The 27,860-nt window shown below is 41.4% G+C and overlaps 1 protein-coding gene across 1 annotated transcript; it reads left to right on the top strand.

The window, feature by feature from the left end:
• The first annotated feature begins 4,057 nt into the window (after positions 1 to 4,057).
• On the top strand, positions 4,058 to 26,002 carry LOC145984255 (cuticle protein 76-like). The gene is made up of 2 exons (XM_083117865.1): positions 4,058 to 4,148; positions 25,431 to 26,002. The coding sequence occupies exons 1-2, from the start codon at positions 4,137 to 4,139 to the stop codon at positions 25,869 to 25,871; spliced, it is 453 nt and encodes a 150-aa protein (XP_082973991.1). The 5' UTR covers positions 4,058 to 4,136; the 3' UTR covers positions 25,872 to 26,002.
• Positions 26,003 to 27,860: the final 1,858 nt, after the last annotated feature.

Genomic DNA, 27,860 nt, shown 5'->3' with positions numbered 1-27,860 from the left:
CGCAGACAGGAAATTTGGGTTTGAATTATATTTGTACGCAGATGACTGTCTCCTGTACTGCGCGTCAAGCAAATTAGAAAAAGTAATTGCAAATATTGAGGAAAATATGCCCGAAGTTCTTGAGTGCTATCAATCTAACATGTTGAAAGTGAACGAGTCTAAGACGCAAGTATTAATACTATCCAGTGAAAATAATAATAATACGCTAATTGACAACATAAAAATAGGAAATTTCAATATAAAACCATGTGAATCTCTAAAATATCTCGGTATGCACCTAGATAAAAGTTTATCCTTTTCACAACATGTAAAAATAATGTGTTCACGCGCAGCACCTAGAATCAAGCAGTTTCAATTTGTCTGCAAATATGTACACCTTGCCCGCAAATTAGCGTTCTACAAAGCATTTATTAGGCCGCTACTCGAATACTGTTCCTCTGTACTTTATGGGATTAATAGAAATAACACCACGAAACTAGAGAAAATGCAAATTTGGGCTATTCGTAGCATAAGAAATACAGCGCACACGACCTCACGTGCAACCAGAGAAGAACTCCAATTACCCACGCTGGAATCCAGACGAAAATATGCATTTCTACTAAAAATTCACCAGGCAATTAACAAGCACCACCACTTGTTAAAGGACAAAGTAATGATATCTAGCAATATACATTATCCCAATCTGCGATCCAACAACACCAACAGTATCCGAGTACCAAAATGTAACAAGGCAAGATACGGATCAAAATCCCTGTCATCTCTGGCAAGTAAAGCATGGAACAAACTGCCTGTAAATTGCAGAAAGGAGAGAAATTTGGCCAAATTTAAACAACAGATTAGGACATTAATCTATGAATACTGACACTGTGCCTATTCTACCTCATTGCCTCCTTCATAAAACGTAGCTGCAAAAAATGTTTATTTTAGTCTATTTCTTATGTTTTTCAATTATATAAATTTATAATATTCCATTTTATATATACTTATAAACAAATAGCATAACTGTATATTAATTCATGTAGGGCAAAAAGCTGTTTTTGTAGTTCGGAATCAATGTAAAAAAAATGTAAGCTTAATTGTAACCCTACTTTAATAATAATAAATAATAAATAATAAAATATCTAACTGATTTCAGCTTCATACATAAATATGTATTTACATCTAAATCCGTTCACTGGTCATTATATTTAATTACAAAACTCTCTGTGCTCGATTGATTGATTGATTTGGTTTATTTTACTTCGCTTTTCTGCCACTTTTGGATGAATGATGATGAATGATGATATGATGAAATTGATGAAAGGATAGCTCAGGATTGGCCCAGGCCGAGATTCGAGCCCGGGACCCATAGCGTCGTAACGCCCTGTGCTCCATGTGTTCGATATGAAACTATTAGGAGTGGAAATTTTAAGTCATATCGAATAATATTCTCTATCATAATTATCGTTTGTTTACTTTTCATTAAATTTGACGCTGTAGTGAAATTTCATTGTTTCATATAAAAAAATATTTTCACTTCATGGCTTCACTCTATAATTAAACGAATAGTGCACAAGAACTATTTTACTATTAACACTTTCAAAACATTTTTTTATGTAGTACTTTGTTCACAGTATGATTCCAATAATTTTGTATGTATTTAAGTATTTCAAAACAACCAATAACATTAGGAATAATCACATTAGGGTGATTTCATCTCAGATCATACAGGTGCTTTCAACTCACCATCACGGATTTTGCTGAAAACATTATATATTAAAGGACCACATGATGCATGTCCAAATACAAAATACTTTTCTTTTCTGTTGATTTGTTACAGTGTTACAAGCTCACGAAGAGAGACACTATTTGATAAAAAAATTTACGCAAGGAAAATTATGCAATATTCAAACCACTATAAATCAAAAACAAAAAATGGTAAAGACTTAAGGTTTCCTTTATTTGAAAGCTTGTTCAAAGTATTTTCAAAACCTTATTAAGGAACATATTTATGAAACCCTCTTCAACTCTAAAATTAAGAATCAAAATACGTTTCCCCTTCCTACGGATGGCTCTGTTCAATGCTATATGTTTCATCTATTGCTTTGTGTTACGTTATAGGAGAGCTCAACTATCCTATGTCGCTGCTCAATGTTCTACACTCTGTCCAATCTATCTTTGGAGAAAGCGAACGAAAACAAGTCTCTGCGCAAGTAGTGACGCCAGACGACTCCACCAATGAACACGTGAGAGGGAACGGGACTGCGTTGGTGGGGTGTAGCGACTGCAGTTACCAGCCTTCCCAGCAGCGTGTACTGCTTTGCTCTGTCCACTCCATCCCCTTCTCTGCCGCTATGAGCGACATTGCTCCAGAGATAACTGCGGCAGGGTATAGGATCGAGTCTCTTCCTGGATATGAACGTTATGGTTGTTGTTGTAGCCAAATCATAAAACACCTCGACGCTAGGATATTCTAGGATATTTGTATCTCTTTACAAACTATTGAGCTGAGAAAAGATTAATCCAAATCCAGCTCATCATAGGGATCCTTAATAGTTCGTAATACGGAAAATCGTTTATATTTTACAACATTCTTGTGTATGGGTATATGCTAACATCATATAGATTAAAATTGTTATTATCTAGAAGACCAAAAGAGATCAGAGAAAAGTAGTAACTTATAAAGCAAAAATGTGCTGAAAAAATATTTTTTCTTGATTTTCTTTGGCATAATTATTGTGTTATCGTGTGAATTTTGTCAAGTATATAAACAGTTATAACCTCATAATATAATTTTGGATCTATGTCCATCTTGAGGAAGTTTCATGATTTCTTACATTCAAAATATGTTATCCACTCTAAACTTGTATGCAACTGAGTTGCCACCAAAAGGAGTTTCGTAAAAACAAGTAAAGTGCTTCCCTGTGCTTTGCACCACGCCATGAAGGCGTATGAGGGGTGTGGAGTTAGGCCCCCACATTTTCTTGATCACGGCCGAAGGTGGGGATGATGTAATCAGCAGCACAATGCCCCTGGCCGCCTTTACCCCCCAGAGTTTCCTTCAGGTACCCACTCTATACGACGCTGGGTGGGCGCCGTTTGAACAGGTGGGAAAAAATCACGGTTGTCCCCCGCAGGGGATCGAACCCGCGTCTCTCGCGTGGTACTGTTTAGAACACATAATCGAATGTTAAAGACATCCATACCTGGTATAGTTTGACAGCAAATGATGCAGCAAAACTGGTGGTAAACAACGTCAATTCCATTGCCAGCACTTTTAGTGACAGTTCAGTTGCATATTTTTTAGAAGTGTATGAAATACAAATATAGTTTATTTCGTCACGTACAACTATAATTTTCATCTACAGGAAAATAAATATGTTTATTTTTCCGCTGAAACACCGCCATCTTTGGATAGTCCTAACAAACAAACATTTCGTAACTTCAACTTACGCGCGTTGTTCCAAACTCTTAAACGAACTTCGACAAAACCCTTGTAAAAAAGGGTATTAAATTAATCCTCGTACATTTTGGACAGTTCGCTTTACTCCTTGTCTAGTTAAAGTTGCTGACACAGCAAATTCCCATTGGAATCGATATGTATACCGCATGAAAAAGGAGGGGCCGACTCCATTCTTTGAGCCTAATGGTAAATGCAACTGACACATGACATTTTATGATTTTTTTTTCTTCTAACCCGATATCGTTCTTTCTACACGTCCATCATACATTCTCCTGGGGCGATATTGACTGCTTTCTTGTGTCGGAAGAGTCCAATATGCTTCTAGAGGCGATACCATGAACCTGTTTGTTTGTCAAACCCAAAACAATAGGCGTTGGTTGACTGCCTTTTGCTTTAGGTTACGTCGTTTTGATATGAGGGCGCACTCACACACACATGTCAGTGAAAGTTCACATATGCCTCAATCCATCCTTCTTGCCTTCCTTTTGAAAAAATGCTGTTCCTTTATTATCTTCTGTCGTGACGTTGTACCTTTTGTCTTCTGGCCTTTCTTTTACCGGGGTCAACTCTTATAAAAGCTAGGGACACACTGCTCCGAAACGCAGTTTGCATCCAACAGTGACAACCATATTTTGGTGAAAATAACCTAGTTCGTTTCTTCTTGGATCGGCAATAGATATTATCTACATTTACAATGGCTCTCAGGGTAAGTAACCTAGGAAATGCAACTTCTAATTTGGTGGTTGTAATTTTCCTCGGAGTTGTTGCTGGTACATAGAAAGAAAAGTGTGTTTTTTGACTATGATAACACGAAGTGCTATCGTACCGGTTCAGAACTTTTAATTACTGCATTATTTCCCTAGCAGTGATCTGTTACAAGTGATCTTCATTTCTGAACGCTGTTCTCAGCAAGTGTATTTTATCTCAAGCTATTCTACGCATATGCTTGGAACTATTCTCTCTTCCGAATGGTACAAAATCTTAATTAGCACTGTCTTATCAGCCTTTCACCATTTCCTTTAATATACTATTTCTCCAGCTCTAGACAATCTCAATTGCCACTGTCTTTCTAGCCGTGGTCAATTTCAATTGGCACTGTCTCTTTCTACCAGCAGACAATCTCAACTGTCACTGTCTCTTTGTATCAGCAGACAATCTCAATTGACACTGTGTCTTTATATCAGCAGGCAATCTCAATTGCACTGTCTCTATCAGCAGAAAATCTCAATTGGCAGTCTCTTTCTATCAGCAGACAATCTCAACTGGCAATGTCTCTTTCTAACAGCAGACAATTTAGATTGGCACTGTCTCTTTCTATCAGCAGACAATCTCAATTGACACTGTCTCTTTCTATCAGCAGATAATCTCAATTGACACTGTCTTTTTCTAACAGCAGATAATCTCAACTGGCACTCTCTCTTTCTATCAGCACACAATCTCAATTGACACTGTCTCTTTCTATCAGTAGACAATCTCAACTGGCACTCTCTCTTTCTATCAACAGACAATCTCAAGTAGCATTGTCTCTATCCAACAGCAGACAATCTCAGGTGGTATTGTCTCTTTCCATCAGCAGACAATCTCAGGTGACACTGTCCCTTTCCATCAGCAGACAATCTCAATTGGCACTGTCTCTTTCCATCAGCAGATAATCTCAATTGGCACGGTCTCTTTCTATCAGCAGACAGTCTCAATTGACACTGTCTCTTTCTATCAGCAGACAATCTCAACTGGCACTCTCTCTTTCTACCAGCAGACAATCGCAACTGTCACTGTCTCTTTGTATCAGCACACAATCTCAATTGACACTGTTTCTTTATATCAGCAGGCAATCTTAATTGCACTGTCTCTATCAGCAGAAAATCTCAATTGGCAGTCTCTTTCTATCAGCAGACAATCTCAACTGGCAATGTCTATTTCTAACAGCAGACAATTTAGATTGGCACTGTCTCTTTCTATCAGCAGACAATATCAATTGACACTGTCTCTTTCCATTAGCAGATAATCTTAATTGGCACGGTCTTTTTCTAACAGCAGATAATCTCAATTGGCACTGTCTCTATCTACAAGCAGATATCTGAATTTGCACTGTATTATGTTACTATTATTACACAATCATTACCCCACCGAAAATTCAGACAAGAAATATGACACTGGTGCTTTCACCGTGCTCCCCCGCCCCTCACCCCTCAAAGATAAATATGCTCATGGATTTATTCATGATACACTTAGGGTCTCTCTAAGTGTTAGGTAAAGTACTGCGAAACCAGAATCTTGAGTTCAAACCCAGGTGGTCTTAAATGTTTAGGTTTGTTCATTCATCCACCTCATCAATAACTATTTATTATAAATTTTAAACAAATTAGCTACAAACTTGTTTCATAAAGTTGCCACTTATTCTTAGTACTGGAGATAAGTTAAAGGAAAATGTTATTACAAAAATACACACTCCATACGTCATAAGTTCATCTATCATGGAAAGCGAAGCTTTGTAAAATCTCGACTCATTTCTAAACCCCTTTCATTTTCTGACCAATTAAACAATTTCCGTTTCTCAATTTGATCTTCAAAAGGCACGGAATGTCACCGACCTTATTTCATCTACTTAAAAAAGAGGAAATGAAGAAAGTCTAAATTTAAATTTCTAATCAGAGAGGAGTTATGAAACGGGTAATTCAAATCGAAGATTTTTCTTTGAAGCTGTTGTTTACGTTAAATTTTACTCTTGAATATTGGAAAGTCAATGACGAATAAGGTTGTGGGGAGAAATAGTATAGACTTCCTAAAAGAACAGAAACATTCTCAAACTTCTGAAAACAGACATTCTGACATTTTCCTGCGAGATACGATGAAATGAAACAAGGTTTCGTGGTGTTGAAGTCAACGCGTTTTAAAATCTGTCTTCAAGTTTTCCTCCCGAACGAATAATGAGTTGTCATGAAGCAGGTGCAGTGGTGTGTCTAACACGACTTCTCGTGATGACGTCAATCCTAATTGGCCTACCTTAAGTTATTTATCTTGAACAATTATTAATTACTCTTAGACTTTGGAATCTTGGAAGAATTATGTTGCTGTGTAGATTTCGTCCATATTTTCCTGTAGAACGAAAAAGGTAGGAATTATGATTGCTGGGAAAATGAAACTTAATGCAAGGTGCATGCTGTAAAGATATGGATAGTAAGTTATCGTGATTTCCTTAAAGTTTGAGATGGAATGATTAACCTTTAAAGACTTGTTAATGTTTCAGCGTCTAATCTCACTTCTTCAGGAACTAGGGAAGATTAGAGAAAAGTGAATAAGAACGGGGCTATCTATTCAATACACATACTGTCTGTCTTTTTTTTTTTTTTTGCTTCACAACTAAGTCAATACTTCCCAATATTTTTATGTATGGTTTATGAATTAATTAAGATTCAGCAATCACATTAGAACGGAATAATCGAATTTCATTAACAATTCCATAAAAAAACCAATACTTTAAAAAATGGCGCACAGATCTCCGATACGACGTCAGGGTTCCCAGGTTCGAATCCCGCATCTTTCAAGGGTGTTCTTGTGAGTGCCCTTTATTAATTTCATCTTATAATCACTCACCATAATCTTCACGATTAACCAAAACTGGCAGAGAAGCGAAGTAAAATAAACCAAATCAATCAATCTAAAAATTACTTTCATCCGAAAATCCGTTAGATATGCGATACGATTCACAAACACATCTTCCCGTGCTGTAATCAATATTTAATACGGCGTATACAAGCAATTACACGTGATGGAAGAGTGTAATCGTAAAATAAACTATATCTCTATCAATAATAACAAGTTGGCCCATACGTCAGTTGACAAGAGTAGTCACTTAACAAGCAGTAGCTAGACGTTAAAGGTCTTCTTATTCTCGATAACGTTGAATATATAAGATACTAAAAAGTTTTTACCATAATCCTTGCATACCAATAATAAATAACCTATATCAGAAAACAATGCTATATTTTTTTTGCATAAATGTTGTCTGTACGACTTTATATTTATTGAAATATATCAAGAAACTATTTACATTAATAATGCATTTTTCTCAACTGACTTACAGGCAACGTTGTATTTTTTAAGTACAGTGTATTAATATTGAAAATAGTTGAAAAATTGATGAATCCTTACAGCATTATGTACTGTGTATTATTTCGACAGTAACTACACTATAATTATAGTAATACTAGTTTTAGCACCCTCTGTAGTTTGCGTAGTGAACTAGCTGCATGGTTGCCCTGACTGTATTAATGTCAACACTGTCCTGTCGCAAAGTAGAATGAATACAATATATTCCCTATTTTCTTAAATTTGGTTTAAACAAAATGGCCCTGGTCCCATCAAATTAGGATAAGGAGGCTTTTGGTGTACTTTATAAAGGTTTCCTACCGCACAGTAGGACTTTTATCCGGATATAGGATATTTTTTTATCCGGATTTCAAATATCCGGAAGTCCGCATTGCCCGGATATTCGGATTATCCAAAATGCTAGGATATCCGAATGTGTGCATTATCCGGGAAGTTCTATCGATTACACGGGGGAACAATTTTTTCCTCATTTTCTGTTGCATTTTATTTTTCAACTGTAATTTTTCAACACTGATTTCAGATATGAAACCTGTTTTCCCGTATCTGAAACTTTTACTTTTGCGAAAAAGGACACCCATTGGTATTTACATAGAGGATAGGTGGACAACGACGCTTAGATTTACCCTAACCATGCACCAAAACACCTTCAATTGATTAATTAAGTGTGTTTTAAGTCCACTTCATGTGTAGAAAGGCTAATCGGGACTGGACCCGCAGTTTAAAGTGGGATGCACCACTATGTGCCTTCACCGGGTTCGAACCCAGGACCACTTGATGACAAGGTGACAACGTTTCCACCACGTCATCGGTGAGGCCCTAAAACACCTTTGTTTCGGTTCTTCATATCGGATCATGGCTTCCTCACTTAGACATAAGAAAGCAGCTGAGTTATTAGCATAGAGGCTGTAAGAAAAAATATATACTGCACTGTTAAGCAAAAGTGTCATATTTGCGAAAATGAGAGCAGATTTTTGTGGACTTCTTTTCAGAAGATAAGCACTCTGTTTACTGCCATGATATCCCAGGTCTTCTCACCTAATTAGGTCTTACCTCGTGTAGTCCAAAGAATGGTGATTACTTCTCGATAGCTCTAAGCACAGTATCATGTGTATTCTCTTGCACAACGGGAATATTTATGGATCAGTTCCAGTTGGTCACTCAGTGCATCTGCGAGAACAACATAATGACATAAAAGAGCATGTCAAAGGCGATGGGACAAGATAATGGCAGACTACAGCTGCCAGCGAGACTGCCCTGAGCAAGTTCACAGAGCAAGAGCTACAGGCACAGTTCTTGGTTGAATAGAACCTATTTGAACTTTGCATGTCATGCATATCAATTTTCTTATATTTTCTTCCGTCTACATGTACGCATTATGTGTTATTTTCTTTTAAAAGAGCCTTAAATTCATACTCATATTTTACTACATTGAATACATGTTTAATACTCCAAAAAGTGCTTCTATCTTGCCGTATTTTCAAACTGTAATGCATATTGTGATGCACTTACACGTGTTTGTGAATAAATTAAGTATATTTTCGCCGAGATGGTATTCAAGATGCCACCCAACTTTAAAATGTTGAATTGAATTTTGAAAAGTGGATATCAAGGTGAAAAACTAAAATGTTGAATTGCAAAAAACTAGAGCTTACAGAGAAAAACTAACCTCAGATCTGAAATCAGCGCACCGAAATTAGGTTAGAATATGTGCTGGTATCAATCCCCGTTGTTATCTGTTTTGAGGGAAATCTACATATTCTTTTATTCGACATATTCGTATTTCACTGTATGGATTTTCTAAAAAGCCTTCATCAAATCTGTACTATCCGGATATCCGAATCTGGATATTATTACTATCCGGATTTTGTTGCCCTATTTTCTACGTCTTCAAGGGAAGAGACAGCCGGTCAACCTGATCTAAATGTTAACAAAGCCCTTTGAAAGTCAGGTCAAGTTCTACCAAGATACTTTTTCACTAGGTGACGCATGGTCAGCGCATCGAGTCCCACCGCCACTGTTTTCCGGCTTTCGAAACCTGTGTCCACTTTTATTGCTTACAAGTAGCTCCCCAAATGTCCTTATTATGTTGAGTAAACACCAATATTTTGGGTGTTCCTATCGGGAATCGAACCCGAGACCGCTCGAACCAAACCAAGGATTTTGGTTTCAGGTTTGAAGATTGTATTGCTTTCTTTACGTCGCTTTTCCGCCAGTTTTGGCTAATCGCGACGAGGAGGATGAGTGATGAGAACATGAAGGGATACACAAGGAAGTAGTGCAATCAACCCGGTTCAACGCCTTCTTGTGGGGCTCGGTGGGGCTCGCAGTGTTGCCAATCGCTTATTCGAAAAAATCACCAAGGTTTTTGGTCTAACCTAACCTAAAACAGCAAGGAGTTGGCAACTTTGCTTGAGAGTTCACAAACCGGAAGTGGGGCTCGGTGGGGCTCGCAGTGTTGCCAATATTTTACTCGAAAAAATCACTAAGGTTTTTTTGGTCTAACCTAGCCTAAAGCAAGGAGCTGGCAATCTTGCTTGAGAGTTCTGCAACAGAAAGTAAAACTCGCAGTGTTGTTAACTCCTCACTCGAAAAAAATCACCAAGGTTTTTGTCTTGGTCTAACCTAGCCTAAAGCAAGGAGCTGGCAAGTTTACTTAAGACTTGCCTTACAGTGCATAAAGCAAGGTTGCCAACCTACTGGTATTTTTGCCATAGCTTTTTACAAAAAAGAGAGAAGAGAGAGAGAGGGAAGAGTTAAACAACCGACAGCCTACCTACAGTTTTTTTTTTTGGTCTAACCTAACCCAAAGCAAGGGGCTGGCAATTTTGCTTGAGGCTTGCCTTACAGTGCATAAAGCAATTTTTACCAACCTACATATACTAAACAAAGAGAGCCGGCAACAAATATGTACTGCCGTAAAAAAGAGAGAGATGGATGGTAATATAGTATGTGCGTGCGTGTGTGCGCATAATATGTAGTATTATTAACTAGAGTGTGTTGGCAATTTACTTACAACTAAAAAAAAATAGAGATGCCAACGTTGCTGTAAGATGAAAAGAGAAAGAGATTTATGGCTGGCAACAGTAATGAGCGAATGCGTCATATCGTAATTTTCCAACTCCGGCAATGTTTGTATATCGTGATTTTTGTAAACCTCTCTCGGGGGAACGATGTGTCACACACACACACACACACACACACGCGTGCGCGTGTATTGTGACGCAAGCAAACAAACAAAATAATAATAATTGTTGTTTTTTAGGATTCCTGGCCCCCATAACCTCGCCAGGAGTGCGTGGTGCCCAACCAAAAAAGTAAAGGTTTTCCCGTACGGCCTTCGAACGTAGAATTGATTGACGTGCGGGCGAATCTCTTGCGGAATGTTATTCAATTTGCACATCTGACCATACATGCTATTCATCATCAATTTAGCCGTGTTCTGTTTGGCGTCTATTTCGAGCAGTTTGCCCGGCGGTAAAGTCTTATTGTTTTTTAAATTTTTTGATTTTTTACGCAAGGCCATGATCTTGCGTATGCACGTGGTGTTTAGCGTGTCTCGTGAAAAATACACGTGAAGATCAGCTTCCGTACAACCGGCTGGATTTGTAACGCTGCGATAAACATCAACTTCCGTGCCGGGCAGAACGCCTGTTCCGGTGTGGAATTTGCGCCACTCCCAAGTTCATGTTGAAAAGAGAGAGGCCAGCTGCTATTTTGGCCATGCACATGCCCCCTTAACTTGCCCCGTAGGACACGTTCTGTTCTCTTACGAGAATTAATATAGGTTGTCATAGAACCCTCCAATTCATGACTTAGCAAAAAATCTGTTTGGGGATTCATCATGTACACCTATATGTGAGAAAAAGTATGAATAGAACCTATGTTCGGAAATCCAAAATGGCGACCGGAAGTGGTGTTATCTTGGAAACGGTAAGACTTAGGAGAAATCTGTTTGGGGATTCATCACGTACACCTATATGTGAGAAAAAGTATGAATAGAACCTATGTTCAGAAATCCAAAATGGCGACCGGAAGTGGCGTTATCTTGGAAACGGTAAGACTTAGGAGAAATCTGTTTGGGGATTCATCACGTACACCTATACGTGAGTAAAAGTATGAATAGAACCTATGTTCGGAAATCCAAAATGGCGACCGGAAGTGGGGTTATCTTGGAAACAGTAAGACTTAGGAGAAATCTGTTTGCGGATTCATCACGTACACCTATACGTGAGTAAAAGTATGAATAGAACCTATGTTCGGAAATCCAAAATGGCGACCGGAAGTGGGGTTATCTTGGAAACGGTAAGACTTAGGAAAAATCTGTTTGCTGATTCATCACGTACACCTATACGTGAGTAAAAGTATGAATAGAACCTATGTTCGGAAATCCAAAATGGCGACCGGAAGTGGGGTTATCTTGGAAACGGTAAGACTTAGGAAAAATCTGTTTGGTGATTCATCAGGTACACCTATACGTGAGAAAAAATATGAATAGAAGCTATGATCGGAAATCCAAAATGGCGAGCGGAAGTGGGGTTATCTTGGAAACGGTAAGACTTAGAAAAAATATGTTTGCTGATTCATCACGTACGCCTATACGTGAGTAAAAATATGAATAGAACCTATGTTCGGAAATTTGAACGAAGCGAACAGAGAGATCGAATATGATGTGGACGTAGGCGACGGGTTTGTTCATCCTCACAGAGCGGACCTCTACCTTCAATTCGATGTGGTGAAGAAAGAAAGTGGAGACGTGTTTCCCGCAGCAGCAAACTTGATACTTGTGGACAACTTTGTGCCTCGCCTGTTCTCGCAGGTGGAGGTGAGGAAACACAACACCGTCATCGACAGAATAGATTATCCAGGCATCACGTCGACGGCGGTGGGAACGTTGAAATTATCCAAAACGGACGCAGCGTACTATCAGGCAGGAGGATTCGAAGCCGGGACCAAAATATCGACGAGAAGTCACACGGTGCTTTTTCCCATGCGTCTGCTTCCGGGATTCTTCTCGGACTACAAGGAGATTATGTGGAAGAGAGGACTGAGAATCACGTTTCGAAGAGCTGCCAACAACAACGACGCACTGATGCACTGATGCGACGCAGTTCAACAACATACAGTTCGACATGCCAGATTTCATCGTAGTGTTTTTTCAGACCGGGAGGGACAAAAATCAGGAAAAAGATTCCAGCAAGTTTGACGACTGCAAGATCAAGAATGTTTATCTGAAGAACAGTAGAAACGAAGTGTTCCCGCACGAGAATTACAACCTCGACGTGACCAAAAACGATTACCTCAAATTTTACGAAGCGTTCTCGGCTTACAAACGCGTGACCGAGGGAAGCGTGGACATGTACTACACGCCCAGCGAATTTAAAGCACGGAGACCCATGACCGTCATCAACACATCTAAGAGAAAGAAGGTTGTGGTCAACGATCGAACCAACATCAAGATCGTCTGCGAGTTTCACGATGCCTTGCCCGAGGATATCCTATGTAGTGGAACGTGGAGAGAAACCTTGGTGATTTTTTCGAGTAAGATGTTGGCAACACTGCGAGAAAATAAGGCTTATGCCTTACAAGAGCAAACTATTAAGGCGAGCCTCACCGAGCCTTATTTTCGGTCACAAAATTCTCCATTTGGGTCTACTAATGTTGCCAACTCACTAGGCCGTATCAATATTGCGCGCTCAAGCATGATTTAATTTTATTATATTTTCAGATTGACCACAAAACAAGGTGTTGACAGGCAGTGTGTATATATATTGTAAGAAGATGTTTTATTATCAACCTCTACTTCTTGCAGTACATCCTGGACACAACGTTGCAGGTTAACAAAGGATTTTTGGTCAGTATATATTTTTTTTCTTAAAACTGTTCGGTTACTCGCTCGTTCCTGACATCATACACAAAAGTTTTCTCCGCGATGAGGATGACGCTACACAGAGTGTCGGCAGGCAAGGCATCGTGGAACTCGCACACAATCTTGATGTTGGTGTGATTGTTAACAACCACCTGCTTTCTTTTAGATGTGTTGATGAGGAACATGGGTCTGCGAGCTATGAACTTGTTTGGATTGTAGTACACGTCCACGTTACCGGAAGTCACTCGTTTGTAAGCTGTGTACGCCTCGTACAGTTTCAGGTAGTCCTCTTCTGCGATGTTTAGGTTGTAGTTCTCACGTGGGAAAACTTCGTTCCTGCTATTTTTGAGGTAAATGTTCTTAATCTTGCAGTTGTCGAACTGGCTTGAATTTTTCTCCTGATTGTTACCCCTTCCTGTCTGGAAGAGTACGACTGCAAACTCGGGCATGTCGTACCGAATGTTGTTGAATTGCGTGGTTACGTCAAATTCGAAATGATTGCCGGAAGCAGGTTTTTGCACACACTGGTAGCCATAAAACTGAATGGACACTTGAGGATTCTTCAGGATGTCGGCTTTGTACTTGAGAGCATAGTTTGATTCGTATTCTACCACTGGCACGCGCAGCTCCATGGACCTTACAATACACTTGGCAGCGTCGGGTAGTGTGTTGGGAAGCAAGGTAGTCCCGTCCGGGCCCAAAGTGTTGTATCGCATCAGTGCATCGTTGTTGTTGGCAGCTCTGCGAAAAGTAACACGCAAACCACCCTTCCACATGATCTCCTTGTAGTCCGAGAAGAAACCGGGCAGCAGACGCATGGGAAACAGTACTGTGTGACTTTGAGTTTTGATTTTTGTACCTGCTTCGAATCCCCCTGCCTGGTAGTATGCTGCATCGGTCTTGGAGAGTTTCAGTGTTCCCACGGCAGTCGAGGTAATCCCGGGGTAGTCAACCCTATCGATGACGGTGCCGTGTTTTCTAACTTCCACCTGCGAGAATAGGTACGGCACAAAATTATCTACGAGTCTTAGGTTTGCGTTGGCAAGAAATGTTTCGCCGTTGTCTCTCTTCACTACATCAAACTTGATGTACAAATCAGCTCTGTGAGGGTGAATGAATCCATCCCCGACGTCCACATCGTATTCTATCTCTCGATTCGCTTCGTTAAGGTTGGCAAACGTGCGACGGTTGGGAGGGAAGGACTGCAACTCGTAACTTTCGATTTGTTCCATGATGGTTATTTATTATATGTTAATCTCCACGACGGTAGTGGTCGCGGCTCCTGCAAAATCAACCACCCCCCTCTTCTTGTCTGTCACTGCTAATTCTATGTTGTCTATGCGATTACGAGATACAGGAAAGTATATCGGTGGGGAGGGTGTGTAGATAATTGGCTCCATGAACTCAGAGTTTGGTTTGAACGTAGCGATAATACCTGTCTGCTTGTGACTCCCTGGGATGCCGTCAGAGGATTTGGTGATCATATCTTGATTATTTTTTTTACAGAGCAGTTCGGGTAGGTTGTTATTTATAGACCCCACCCCAATTTTTTTTTTGTTTTGTGTTCATGGCGATGGTCGTACCTAATGCGGCGACCCGTTCGCCCCAGCGAGACGTCTCTGCTGACGAGTCTCCCGAAAGCTGCGTGCTCTAACTTTCTGTCAGCATCATGACGTACATCGAGATCGGTATTGGTATTGTAGGCAATATCGTGATTCTTGCATGCAGCATCCAGGGGATTCACACCCTTGTCGCCTTTTTTTTAGTCGCTGTTCGAGTTTGGTACCGGGACCGCGGTACTGGTAACCTGGCAAGTGCATCTTGAAGGATAGCTTGTTGATGATGTCGTTCACGAGACCTCGACCTTTGGCCACGTTCCAAAATTTCGGAGGTAGGGTGTTGATGATTTTGATGAGGTACCCTATGCCTTTGTCGTTATTCACAATGAAGTTGGCAAGCTTGGAGCTAACCATGTCCACAATTCCTACCTTCTCGTTGCGAAAGTTGCTGTTGCCTGCATTCTCCTCTCCTGCAATAACCAACAACCTGTCTATGAGCTTGCGCACGTCGTCAACCCACACAAACTCTTTGGGCAGGTTGTTGTAGAGTTTGACGCCGCTGCCTGTTTTGACCTGGTTCCATATCGGCTTGATGAGGTTCTTGTATTTTTCGCCGCTGCTAGATTTGACGCGATTCTGCGTAGCGTCGTTGTTTTGGTACAAGGCATCCGTCATGATCAAAATTTTCTTGTAACTTTGGTAATCTTCGTCTGTGTAATCTCTTGGCTGCTTTTTTTTGGTGATGAGTTCCCACAGTCCAACCGTGCCGGGATACCTGTTCCAGCTGTTTTTCTCACCCAAATTGACTTTCACGTTGTCACCCTCGAACGTGACTTTCGATTTTCCGATTTTCCAAACCACGCCCTCGTTGAGTTCCATGGTTGGGTACAATCCGAAAACCTCGTTTTTCTCGAACTAAACTCAACGGCCTGTTGATCAATCAATTTTCGGAACGCTGCTCTTCTTGCTGGAACAGTGACGATTTCGGATTCGCGACGATCGACATGACGAGGAAACCCAACGACGGAAAATACAAAAACAAAATCAACGACTTTCTAAACGTTGCAACGTTGTGAGAAACGACGTTTATTTATATACGTATATAAATAAACGTCGTTTCTCACAACGTTGCAACGTTTAGAAAGTCGTTGATTTTGTTTTTGTATTTTCCGTCGTTGGGTTTCCTCGTCATGTCGATCGTCGCGAATCCGAAATCGTCACTGTTCCAGCAAGAAGAGCAGCGTTCCGAAAATTGATTGATCAACAGGCCGTTGAGTTTAGTTCGAGAAAAACGAGGTTTTCGGATTGTACCCAACCATGGAACTCAACGAGGGCGTGGTTTGGAAAATCGGAAAATCGAAAGTCACGTTCGAGGGTGACAACGTGAAAGTCAATTTGGGTGAGAAAAACAGCTGGAACAGGTATCCCGGCACGGTTGGACTGTGGGAACTCATCACCAAAAAAAAAGCAGCCAAGAGATTACACAGACGAAGATTACCAAAGTTACAAGAAAATTTTGATCATGACGGATGCCTTGTACCAAAACAACGACGCTACGCAGAATCGCGTCAAATCTAGCAGCGGCGAAAAATACAAGAACCTCATCAAGCCGATATGGAACCAGGTCAAAACAGGCAGCGGCGTCAAACTCTACAACAACCTGCCCAAAGAGTTTGTGTGGGTTGACGACGTGCGCAAGCTCATAGACAGGTTGTTGGTTATTGCAGGAGAGGAGAATGCAGGCAACAGCAACTTTCGCAACGAGAAGGTAGGAATTGTGGACATGGTTAGCTCCAAGCTTGCCAACTTCATTGTGAATAACGACAAAGGCATAGGGTACCTCATCAAAATCATCAACACCCTACCTCCGAAATTTTGGAACGTGGCCAAAGGTCGAGGTCTCGTGAACGACATCATCAACAAGCTATCCTTCAAGATGCACTTGCCAGGTTACCAGTACCGCGGTCCCGGTACCAAACTCGAACAGCGACTAAAAAAAAGGCGACAAGGGTGTGAATCCCCTGGATGCTGCATGCAAGAATCACGATATTGCCTACAATACCAATACCGATCTCGATGTACGTCATGATGCTGACAGAAAGTTAGAGCACGCAGCTTTCGGGAGACTCGTCAGCAGAGACGTCTCGCTGGGGCGAACGGGTCGCCGCATTAGGTACGACCATCGCCATGAACACAAAACAAAAAAAAAATTGGGGTGGGGTCTATAAATAACAACCTACCCGAACTGCTCTGTAAAAAAAATAATCAAGATATGATCACCAAATCCTCTGACGGCATCCCAGGGAGTCACAAGCAGACAGGTATTATCGCTACGTTCAAACCAAACTCTGAGTTCATGGAGCCAATTATCTACACACCCTCCCCACCGATATACTTTCCTGTATCTCGTAATCGCATAGACAACATAGAATTAGCAGTGACAGACAAGAAGAGGGGGGTGGTTGATTTTGCAGGAGCCGCGACCACTACCGTCGTGGAGATTAACATATAATAAATAACCATCATGGAACAAATCGAAAGTTACGAGTTGCAGTCCTTCCCTCCCAACCGTCGCACGTTTGCCAACCTTAACGAAGCGAATCGAGAGATAGAATACGATGTGGACGTCGGGGATGGATTCATTCACCCTCACAGAGCTGATTTGTACATCAAGTTTGATGTAGTGAAGAGAGACAACGGCGAAGCATTTCTTGCCAACGCAAACCTAAGACTCGTAGATAATTTTGTGCCGTACCTATTCTCGCAGGTGGAAGTTAGAAAACACGGCACCGTCATCGATAGGGTTGACTACCCCGGGATTACCTCGACTGCCGTGGGAACACTGAAACTCTCCAAGACCGATGCAGCATACTACCAGGCAGGGGGATTCGAAGCAGGTACAAAAATCAAAACTCAAAGTCACACAGTACTGTTTCCCATGCGTCTGCTGCCCGGTTTCTTCTCGGACTACAAGGAGATCATGTGGAAGGGTGGTTTGCGTGTTACTTTTCGCAGAGCTGCCAACAACAACGATGCACTGATGCGATACAACACTTTGGGCCCGGACGGGACTACCTTGCTTCCCAACACACTACCCGACGCTGCCAAGTGTATTGTAAGGTCCATGGAGCTGCGCGTGCCAGTGGTAGAATACGAATCAAACTATGCTCTCAAGTACAAAGCCGACATCCTGAAGAATCCTCAAGTGTCCATTCAGTTTTATGGCTACCAGTGTGTGCAAAAACCTGCTTCCGGCAATCATTTCGAATTTGACGTAACCACGCAATTCAACAACATTCGGTACGACATGCCCGAGTTTGCAGCCGTACTCTTCCAGACAGGAAGGGGTAACAATCAGGAGAAAAATTCAAGCCAGTTCGACAACTGCAAGATTAAGAACATTTACCTCAAAAATAGCAGGAACGAAGTTTTCCCACGTGAGAACTACAACCTAAACATCGCAGAAGAGGACTACCTGAAACTGTACGAGGCGTACACAGCTTACAAACGAGTGACTTCCGGTAACGTGGACGTGTACTACAATCCAAACAAGTTCATAGCTCGCAGACCCATGTTCATCATCAACACATCTAAAAAAAAGCAGGTGGTTGTTAACAATCACACCAACATCAAGATTGTGTGCGAGTTCCACGATGCCTTGCCTGCCGACACTCTGTGTAGCGTCATCCTCATCGCGGAGAAAACTTTTGTGTATGATGTCAGGAACGAGCGAGTAACCGAACAGTTTTAAGAAAAAAAATATATACTAACCAAAAATCCTTTGTTAACCTGCAACGTTGTGTCCAGGATGTACTGCAAGAAGTAGAGGTTGATAATAAAACATCTTCTTACAATATATATACACACTGCCTGTCAACACCTTGTTTTGTGGTCAATCTGAAAATATAATAAAATTAAATCATGCTTGAGCGCGCAATATTGATACGGCCTAGTGAGTTGGCAACATTAGTAGACCCAAATGGAGAATTTTGTGACCGAAAATAAGGCTCGGTGAGGCTCGCCTTAATAGTTTGCTCTTGTAAGGCATAAGCCTTATTTTCTCGCAGTGTTGCCAACATCTTACTCGAAAAAATCACCAAGGTTTCTCTCCACGTTCCACTACATAGGATATCCTCGGGCAAGGCATCGTGAAACTCGCAGACGATCTTGATGTTGGTTCGATCGTTGACCACAACCTTCTTTCTCTTAGATGTGTTGATGACGGTCATGGGTCTCCGTGCTTTAAATTCGCTGGGCGTGTAGTACATGTCCACGCTTCCCTCGGTCACGCGTTTGTAAGCCGAGAACGCTTCGTAAAATTTGAGGTAATCGTTTTTGGTCACGTCGAGGTTGTAATTCTCGTGCGGGAACACTTCGTTTCTACTGTTCTTCAGATAAACATTCTTGATCTTGCAGTCGTCAAACTTGCTGGAATCTTTTTCCTGATTTTTGTCCCTCCCGGTCTGAAAAAACACTACGATGAAATCTGGCATGTCGAACTGTATGTTGTTGAACTGCGTCGCATCAGTGCATCAGTGCGTCGTTGTTGTTGGCAGCTCTTCGAAACGTGATTCTCAGTCCTCTCTTCCACATAATCTCCTTGTAGTCCGAGAAGAATCCCGGAAGCAGACGCATGGGAAAAAGCACCGTGTGACTTCTCGTCGATATTTTGGTCCCGGCTTCGAATCCTCCTGCCTGATAGTACGCTGCGTCCGTTTTGGATAATTTCAACGTTCCCACCGCCGTCGACGTGATGCCTGGATAATCTATTCTGTCGATGACGGTGTTGTGTTTCCTCACCTCCACCTGCGAGAACAGGCGAGGCACAAAGTTGTCCACAAGTATCAAGTTTGCTGCTGCGGGAAACGCGTCTCCACTTTCTTTCTTCACCACATCGAATTGAAGGTAGAGGTCCGCTCTGTGAGGATGAACAAACCCGTCGCCTACGTCCACATCATATTCGATCTCTCTGTTCGCTTCGTTCAAATTTCCGAACATAGGTTCTATTCATATTTTTACTCACGTATAGGCGTACGTGATGAATCAGCAAACATATTTTTTCTAAGTCTTACCGTTTCCAAGATAACCCCACTTCCGCTCGCCATTTTGGATTTCCGATCATAGCTTCTATTCATATTTTTTCTCACGTATAGGTGTACCTGATGAATCACCAAACAGATTTTTCCTAAGTCTTACCGTTTCCAAGATAACCCCACTTCCGGTCGCCATTTTGGATTTCCGAACATAGGTTCTATTCATACTTTTACTCACGTATAGGTGTACGTGATGAATCAGCAAACAGATTTTTCCTAAGTCTTACCGTTTCCAAGATAACCCCACTTCCGGTCGCCATTTTGGATTTCCGAACATAGGTTCTATTCATACTTTTACTCACGTATAGGTGTACGTGATGAATCCGCAAACAGATTTCTCCTAAGTCTTACTGTTTCCAAGATAACCCCACTTCCGGTCGCCATTTTGGATTTCCGAACATAGGTTCTATTCATACTTTTACTCACGTATAGGTGTACGTGATGAATCCCCAAACAGATTTCTCCTAAGTCTTACCGTTTCCAAGATAACGCCACTTCCGGTCGCCATTTTGGATTTCTGAACATAGGTTCTATTCATACTTTTTCTCACATATAGGTGTACGTGATGAATCCCCAAACAGATTTCTCCTAAGTCTTACCGTTTCCAAGATAACACCACTTCCGGTCGCCATTTTGGATTTCCGAACATAGGTTCTATTCATACTTTTTCTCACATATAGGTGTACATGATGAATCCCCAAACAGATTTTTTGCTAAGTCATGAATTGGAGGGTTCTATGACAACCTATATTAATTCTCGTAAGAGAACAGAACGTGTCCTACGGGGCAAGTTAAGGGGGCATGTGCATGGCCAAAATAGCAGCTGGCCTCTCTCTTTTCAACATGAACTTGGGAGTGGCGCAAATTCCACACCGGAACAGGCGTTCTGCCCGGCACGGAAGTTGATGTTTATCGCAGCGTTACAAATCCAGCCGGTTGTACGGAAGCTGATCTTCACGTGTATTTTTCACGAGACACGCTAAACGCCACGTGCATACGCAAGATCATGGCCTTGCGTAAAAAATCAAAAAATTTAAAAAACAATAAGACTTTACCGCCGGGCAAACTGCTCGAAATAGACGCCAAACAGAACACGGCTAAATTGATGATGAATAGCATGTATGGTCAGATGTGCAAATTGAATAACATTCCGCAAGAGATTCGCCCGCACGTCAATCAATTCTACGTTCGAAGGCCGTACGGGAAAACCTTTACTTTTTTGGTTGGGCACCACGCACTCCTGGCGAGGTTATGGGGGCCAGGAATCCTAAAAAACAACAATTATTATTATTTTGTTTGTTTGCTTGCGTCACAATACACGCGCACGCGTGTGTGTGTGTGTGTGTGTGTGACACATCGTTCCCCCGAGAGAGGTTTACAAAGGTCACGATATACAAACATTGCCGGAGTTGGAAAATTACGATATGACGCATTCGCTCATTACTGTTGCCAGCCATAAATCTCTTTCTCTTTTCATCTTACAGCAACGTTGGCATCTCTATTTTTTTTTAGTTGTAAGTAAATTGCCAACACACTCTAGTTAATAATACTACATATTATGCGCACACACGCACGCACATACTATATTACCATCCATCTCTCTCTTTTTTACGGCAGTACATATTTGTTGCCGGCTCTCTTTGTTTAGTATATGTAGGTTGGTAAAAATTGCTTTATGCACTGTAAGGCAAGCCTCAAGCAAAATTGCCAGCCCCTTGCTTTGGGTTAGGTTAGACCAAAAAAAAAAAACTGTAGGTAGGCTGTCGGTTGTTTAACTCTTCCCTCTCTCTCTTCTCTCTTTTTTGTAAAAAGCTATGGCAAAAATACCAGTAGGTTGGCAACCTTGCTTTATGCACTGTAAGGCAAGTCTTAAGTAAACTTGCCAGCTCCTTGCTTTAGGCTAGGTTAGACCAAGACAAAAACCTTGGTGATTTTTTTCGAGTGAGGAGTTAACAACACTGCGAGTTTTACTTTCTGTTGCAGAACTCTCAAGCAAGATTGCCAGCTCCTTGCTTTAGGCTAGGTTAGACCAAAAAAAAACCTTAGTGATTTTTTCGAGTAAAATATTGGCAACACTGCGAGCCCCACCGAGCCCCACTTCCGGTTTGTGAACTCTCAAGCAAAGTTGCCAACTCCTTGCTGTTTTAGGTTAGGTTAGACCAAAAACCTTGGTGATTTTTTCGAATAAGCGGTTGGCAACACTGCGAGCCCCACCGAGCCCCACAAGAAGGCGTTGAACCGGGTTGATTGCACTACTCAAGGACCACCAATGCCTATCCCGGAAGTTGAACCTGGGGATTTCTGTGTGTGATGATTCGACAAGAAATATTAAACATACTCGTGCACTATCAACGTGCCCTTTGGCCATGTCTTGTGCGTTCGAGCCGGTCACCGTGGCGGAATGGTTAGCACATCGCGCTTCGACAACAGGGGTCTCGGGTTCGAATCCCGGCCAGGGCATGGATGTTTGTGAGTGTCCTTTTATCAATATCATCACTCATCCCGATCTTCGCAAATTAGCCAAAAGTGGCACAGAGAGCGAAGTAAAATAAAGCTAATCAATCAATGAATCATTATGCGTTCGCAGGTGTTAACTTCGGCCATGTTTTGTTTGCTCTCATGTTAGAGATGTGGTTCTTTAATGCTCTTAATATCAGCATGTATTATTGGAATTAGGGAAACAACTGAGTACGTTCATTTGTGTGAAAAATTTAGAACGTAACATTATATGTGTACGTGCTCTAATATTGCACAAATATTTAAACTATTATTGTCTATTTCTAAATTTCAAACTGGATAAATACTATCGCTATATACGTATTAAATAAATTCAATAGCGACACCAAATTGGAAAAGCAATATTTATTTCTTTTGTCATTTTTACATTTAAAAATAATAATAATAATAATTGTTTTCCGCCATTCCTCCCTAATTTCTACCATGCCTCTAGAATAAATTCTGAAGCTCATACCTTGAAATACGAAAATGCACGTGTCACTACATTGCCTTAGTTTTCGGTATGAAAATGACCTTTCTGTGACATTCCGTTTCCATGGCCAACAACAAACATGGCAAAATGAAAGTATTGTTACACCTCCAAACATTTCATAAAATCACCCACGACCAGATCGGGATTCGAACCCGGAACCCCTGGCGTCGTAACGTGCTGTTCTAACCACTCCGCAACGCAGGCCGGCTCCTGTGTGGTGTATTAAAAGAGTAAGGTTATAATATAGCTACTTGTGTACATGTTAAGAGAGCAGTTGTATGGTGGAGTGGGTATCAAAGCGCGCTACGACGCCATGGGTGCCTGTTTGCGAGCGTCCCTTCATCAGTTTCATCATATCATCCTCATCTTCGCGATTAGTCAAAAGTGGCAGAAAAACGAAGTAAAGTAAACCAAATCAATCAATCAAGTAGTTGTTTCCTATAAGATTGATCGATTAATTGTTGGGTGCGTCGGCACGTGTGGCCATTTTGCACCTTTGAATATACATAGGGAACTGTCCCTTATCTAAGATTCCGACTTAAAAACTTAAAAAAAGCGGTGTAAAAAGTCCCTTGACAAAAGAAAGTGCAAGAAGGGACCTTCACAAGACAAACACAACACATTAAAAAAGTCAGAAATACTAAAAGCTTCCTCACAGACAGTGGAAGAGATCAGCTCTTCTCAAGAAGCTAAAAACATTTGATAAAGCACTCTTGTCATCACCCAACATGTATGACAAACAGCTGAGAAGATTAAGTCTTCCGGAGGTAGGCAAATTCGGCACGTACGCTACGTAACACATCAGTTGCTCCAGCATTGTAATTCCAGTGTTATTTCACTGTTCTGTTTACAAATTCATTCTAAGAATCTAGGGATTGGAATAACTTGAAGTTGGTTACGCAACGCAGTTTCTTGACGAAACTTGACACTTGGAGTTCAGTTCCGTGAAACCCATCATCGTGGCGCCTTAAAATTAAGTGGTTCCTTAATGTTCACAATGCTGTGTTGATCGTCTTTCGTACACAGTACGTTCGATGCTGCGCCTAATTATTCGATGGAAGTGCGCTCCTCAACTTTCCAAATAGGTTTCCTGAAGTCCTTGTCACGTAAGAGACAGATGCTATCTCCCCCACCCGCTGTAATCTTCACAGAGTGGAAGGCGCTCGTAATCCTTCCGGGAAGTCCCAAACGTCAACGTTCACCCAGAGGTTTTGCCAGTTCAACGGGTGATTTATGTCATTTGGGATCTCTGTTTTACAGCGCTGTGAGGCAAAATGCGTTCCTTTGAAGCTGGCTGAGATCATCGGATTCTTCTGTCTGTAATGAAGATAAACGATGCGTTCTGGTTGGCGACCTGAACTTTTCTTGTCTATCCGTTTTCCGGAAAGTTAACATCCAATCAAACACACGATTGATGCCACCGCGTGGGTGATTATGGGCTCAAGCCCTTCGTGAAATAGTAACTGCCCACCCTTCTGCCCATGTATATACGTGAATACACGAAAAATCTTTAGAATAATTGTTGCAGAGCTGGCAACACACGGTCATAGAGAGATGAAGTGTAGAAGACGAATAAATAGAGTGATAGAAAAAGTGAGAGGAACAGAGGAAGAAAAAAAAGAGGTGGTAAGAGGACAGTAGCGAGAGAGGGAGAGATAGAGAAGAAGAGGAAGAAAGAGAAAAAGAGAACAAAGGGAAAGACAGAGGAAGAAAGAGAAAAAGATAAACAAAGGAAGAAAGAAAGAAATAGAGGAAGAATGAGAAAAAGAGACGAAGAAGAAAGAGAAAAAAAAACTAAGAAGACATAAACAAAACCAAGAACATAGAAACAAACAGAAAGAAAGAGAGAAAAAGGCAGCAAGAAGAGAGGAAAAACAGAGAATGGAAGAAGAAAATAGATAAAGAGAGGATGGAACAAATATAAAAGAGGATAAATCGAGGAAGATCTCTCCTATTCTATTGTTTATCTTTTTCTCCTTCCTATCTTCCATTTTTCATCTTTCTCTCCTTTTCTTCCTGTTCCTCTACCTCTTCCTTGCTCTACTTCCTTCTCAATTTCTTTCTTTCTTCTTTTATTGAGAAAAACATACGACAAGACGAAAGAAAGATAAATCATAGATAGAGAGAGAAAATAATCTCAGTAGCTATGACTACAACATGACCTTCTTGAAACTATTTAGCCAACACATAAACTCACCCGAAACGAATTTTACTGGCGATGGCCGTAATCAAAGTTAACAAAAATACTACTTGGCATTTTAACATACCTAGGTAACTAACCAAACCTCTACTTATAGTCAATTGCCCTAATATGATTCACAAGGTTTATTTATCTTAATTTTCATTACGTCTATGTTCTATTACCTTTCAGTTCGCCATACTTGCTGTAATCCTTGCTGCCGCCAATGCCGGTGCTCCCGGCGTTCTCACCTACGGCGCCCCCTCCGTGGCAGTCGCCGCCCCAGCCATCACCTCCCAGTACGCCAACACCCTGAGGAGCTACGGCAACCTGGGACAGGTCTCCACCTATCAGAAGACCATCGACACCCCGTACTCCAGCGTCCGCAAGTACGACACCCGCGTCAGCAACGACGCTTTGGCTTACGGAGGTTACCACGCACCGCTCGGCGCTTATCATGCACCAGTAGCCGCTTACCACGCTCCTGCTCTTAGGGCTTACGGCGCCCCCTACGCATACGGCGCCCCAGCTGTTAAGGCCGCCCCAGCTGGCCTTCTAGGCGTTGCCTACTCTGCCGCCCCAGCGGTAGCTACCATGAGCTTCACCGGTTACGGAATCAACTATGCTTACTAAAATCGATTACACTGCTGTTTCCTTCCATAGTTCACACACTTTCACAATACACATCATGACTTTTGAGTTCGTCAGATTGTACAACAATGCCTTTTTATTTATATTTTCCAAAATAAATAAATATTCATAGAATTTGTATTTTTGTGTTTTTAAAGATCACTTGTTCCTATAAATACAGCAACGAGGAGGGTCTTCCGGATGGCGTAATGGTAACGTCGCCGCCTTGTAATCAAGAGGTGCCGGGTTCGATTGCACATTGCACAGTGGTTCGGATACTACTTTAAACTGTAGGTCCAGTCCTAATTAACCTATCTGTGCATAAAAATGGACTTAAAACTCAAACCCATAGCAACGAAATTATCTACAAGTATGTTCGTTTGCCATCATTTTATACTTAGTAAACTTTGAAGTCTCCGGATTGTGATTAACAAACGGGCTAGATTCAACTTGAGCACTGATTTGATTTGATTTGCTTTATTTTACTTCGCTTTTTTTTTGCCACTTTTGGCTAATTTGCGAAGATGTAGATGAGTGATTATATGATAAAGATAAAATTGATCAATGGACACTCAAGCGCGATGTGCTAACCACTCCGCCAGGGGGGCCAACTTCAGCACTGAAATGGGAAATACTGAAATTTGAATAACATGTGTACAGCCATCGGCAAAGATAACAGTAGGCAAATTGATGAATTTAATTGATTTTACTTCGCTTTTCTGCCCTTTTGATTAATCGTCAAGATGGGATGGATGAAGGGACGATCACAAACATATATGGACAACACAAGCCCCAGAGAGGATTATATTGGGTGTGATTCCAGACGCCAGGGCCTCGCTAGTCTACAAAATGAAATCAAGGGTGTACTACGTAGAAGGAAACAAAAGCTCACCCCTTACACCATAATATCCAAATAATTTTCCTTAGCTATTTTGATTCTACGCCCTGTGTTGTTCTAAGAAATGAAATTCTGCTGCTGGGAAGCACATATTGTCCTTTGCTTACTGAAGTTATTATTTCAATTCATGATCATCATATACGGGAAAACAGACAGAATGGAAGTCGTCATGGACAATTCGCCTATAGGTCTTTTCTACTGTTACGGCGGCCGGTCCTCGTGCTGGCAAGGGAAATGGGGAGCGGGGAAGCGATCAATCCAGCGCGATAAGAAACGCAGCAGCCTGTAGAACGAGGTTCACGTAATACTTCCTCCCGCCGCGTCGTAACTCTCGGCGCCACCGTTGTTGTCTGGTTGGTCTGCGGCATATTCCCCTCTCCCCATTTCCCTTGCCAGCACGAGGATCGGCCGCCGTAACAGTAGAAAACATCCATAGTAATTACTCTTGTTGTTAAGTGTAGCTACAAGTTCCGGCTTTGAATGACAGATATGCATTATTTTAATTATTTATAACCATTATCTGCACTCTGCCTCGGGAATCTGTGCAGCAAGACCGCGCATAACAGTAGAGAAAGGGAGAAAGCGAGTGGGCGGAGCAAAGCAGTGCGAGCTGCTGCAAACGACTGATAGCTGCAGCATCGTTTCCTGTCACAAGTTCATTGATCGAGCCTTCTCAATTCACTACTTGCACAGAGACTTGTTTTCGTTTGCTTGCTCCAGAGACTCCCTGAACAGAGTGTAGGTAGATGAATTCAAAAATAATAATCAGTTCAATTTTGTCATTCGGTAACTTGTGGGAAATCAGAAGCCTTTGAAATCTACGACCAAAGAAGGAAAATAACATATATTTCTTCAAAAAGACCGCCAAAAGAAGTTTAAAGAGAGACATATAAAATAGGAAGAGAGAAAGTAGAAAGGAAACTGAACAAATGAGCACGCAAGGGACACTACGATAGTGAGAAAGGAAGGTTAATAACATAGAAAAAGAATGATACACAGAAAGGGTAAAAAGGAAGAAAGGTATGGCCCCAGGGAGGGTTCTGGGGCCTGTAGGACCCCTCGAATCCTACAAATACCTAATTTAAATAGTGTAC

This window comes from Lepisma saccharinum, chromosome 1 (genome assembly GCF_977018435.1).
Source record: "Lepisma saccharinum chromosome 1, izLepSacc3.1, whole genome shotgun sequence".
Classification (NCBI taxonomy): Eukaryota; Metazoa; Arthropoda; class Insecta; order Zygentoma; family Lepismatidae; genus Lepisma; species Lepisma saccharinum.
The sequence above is the reverse complement of the archived record's forward strand: the minus strand, read 5'-3'. Positions and strand labels throughout refer to the sequence as shown.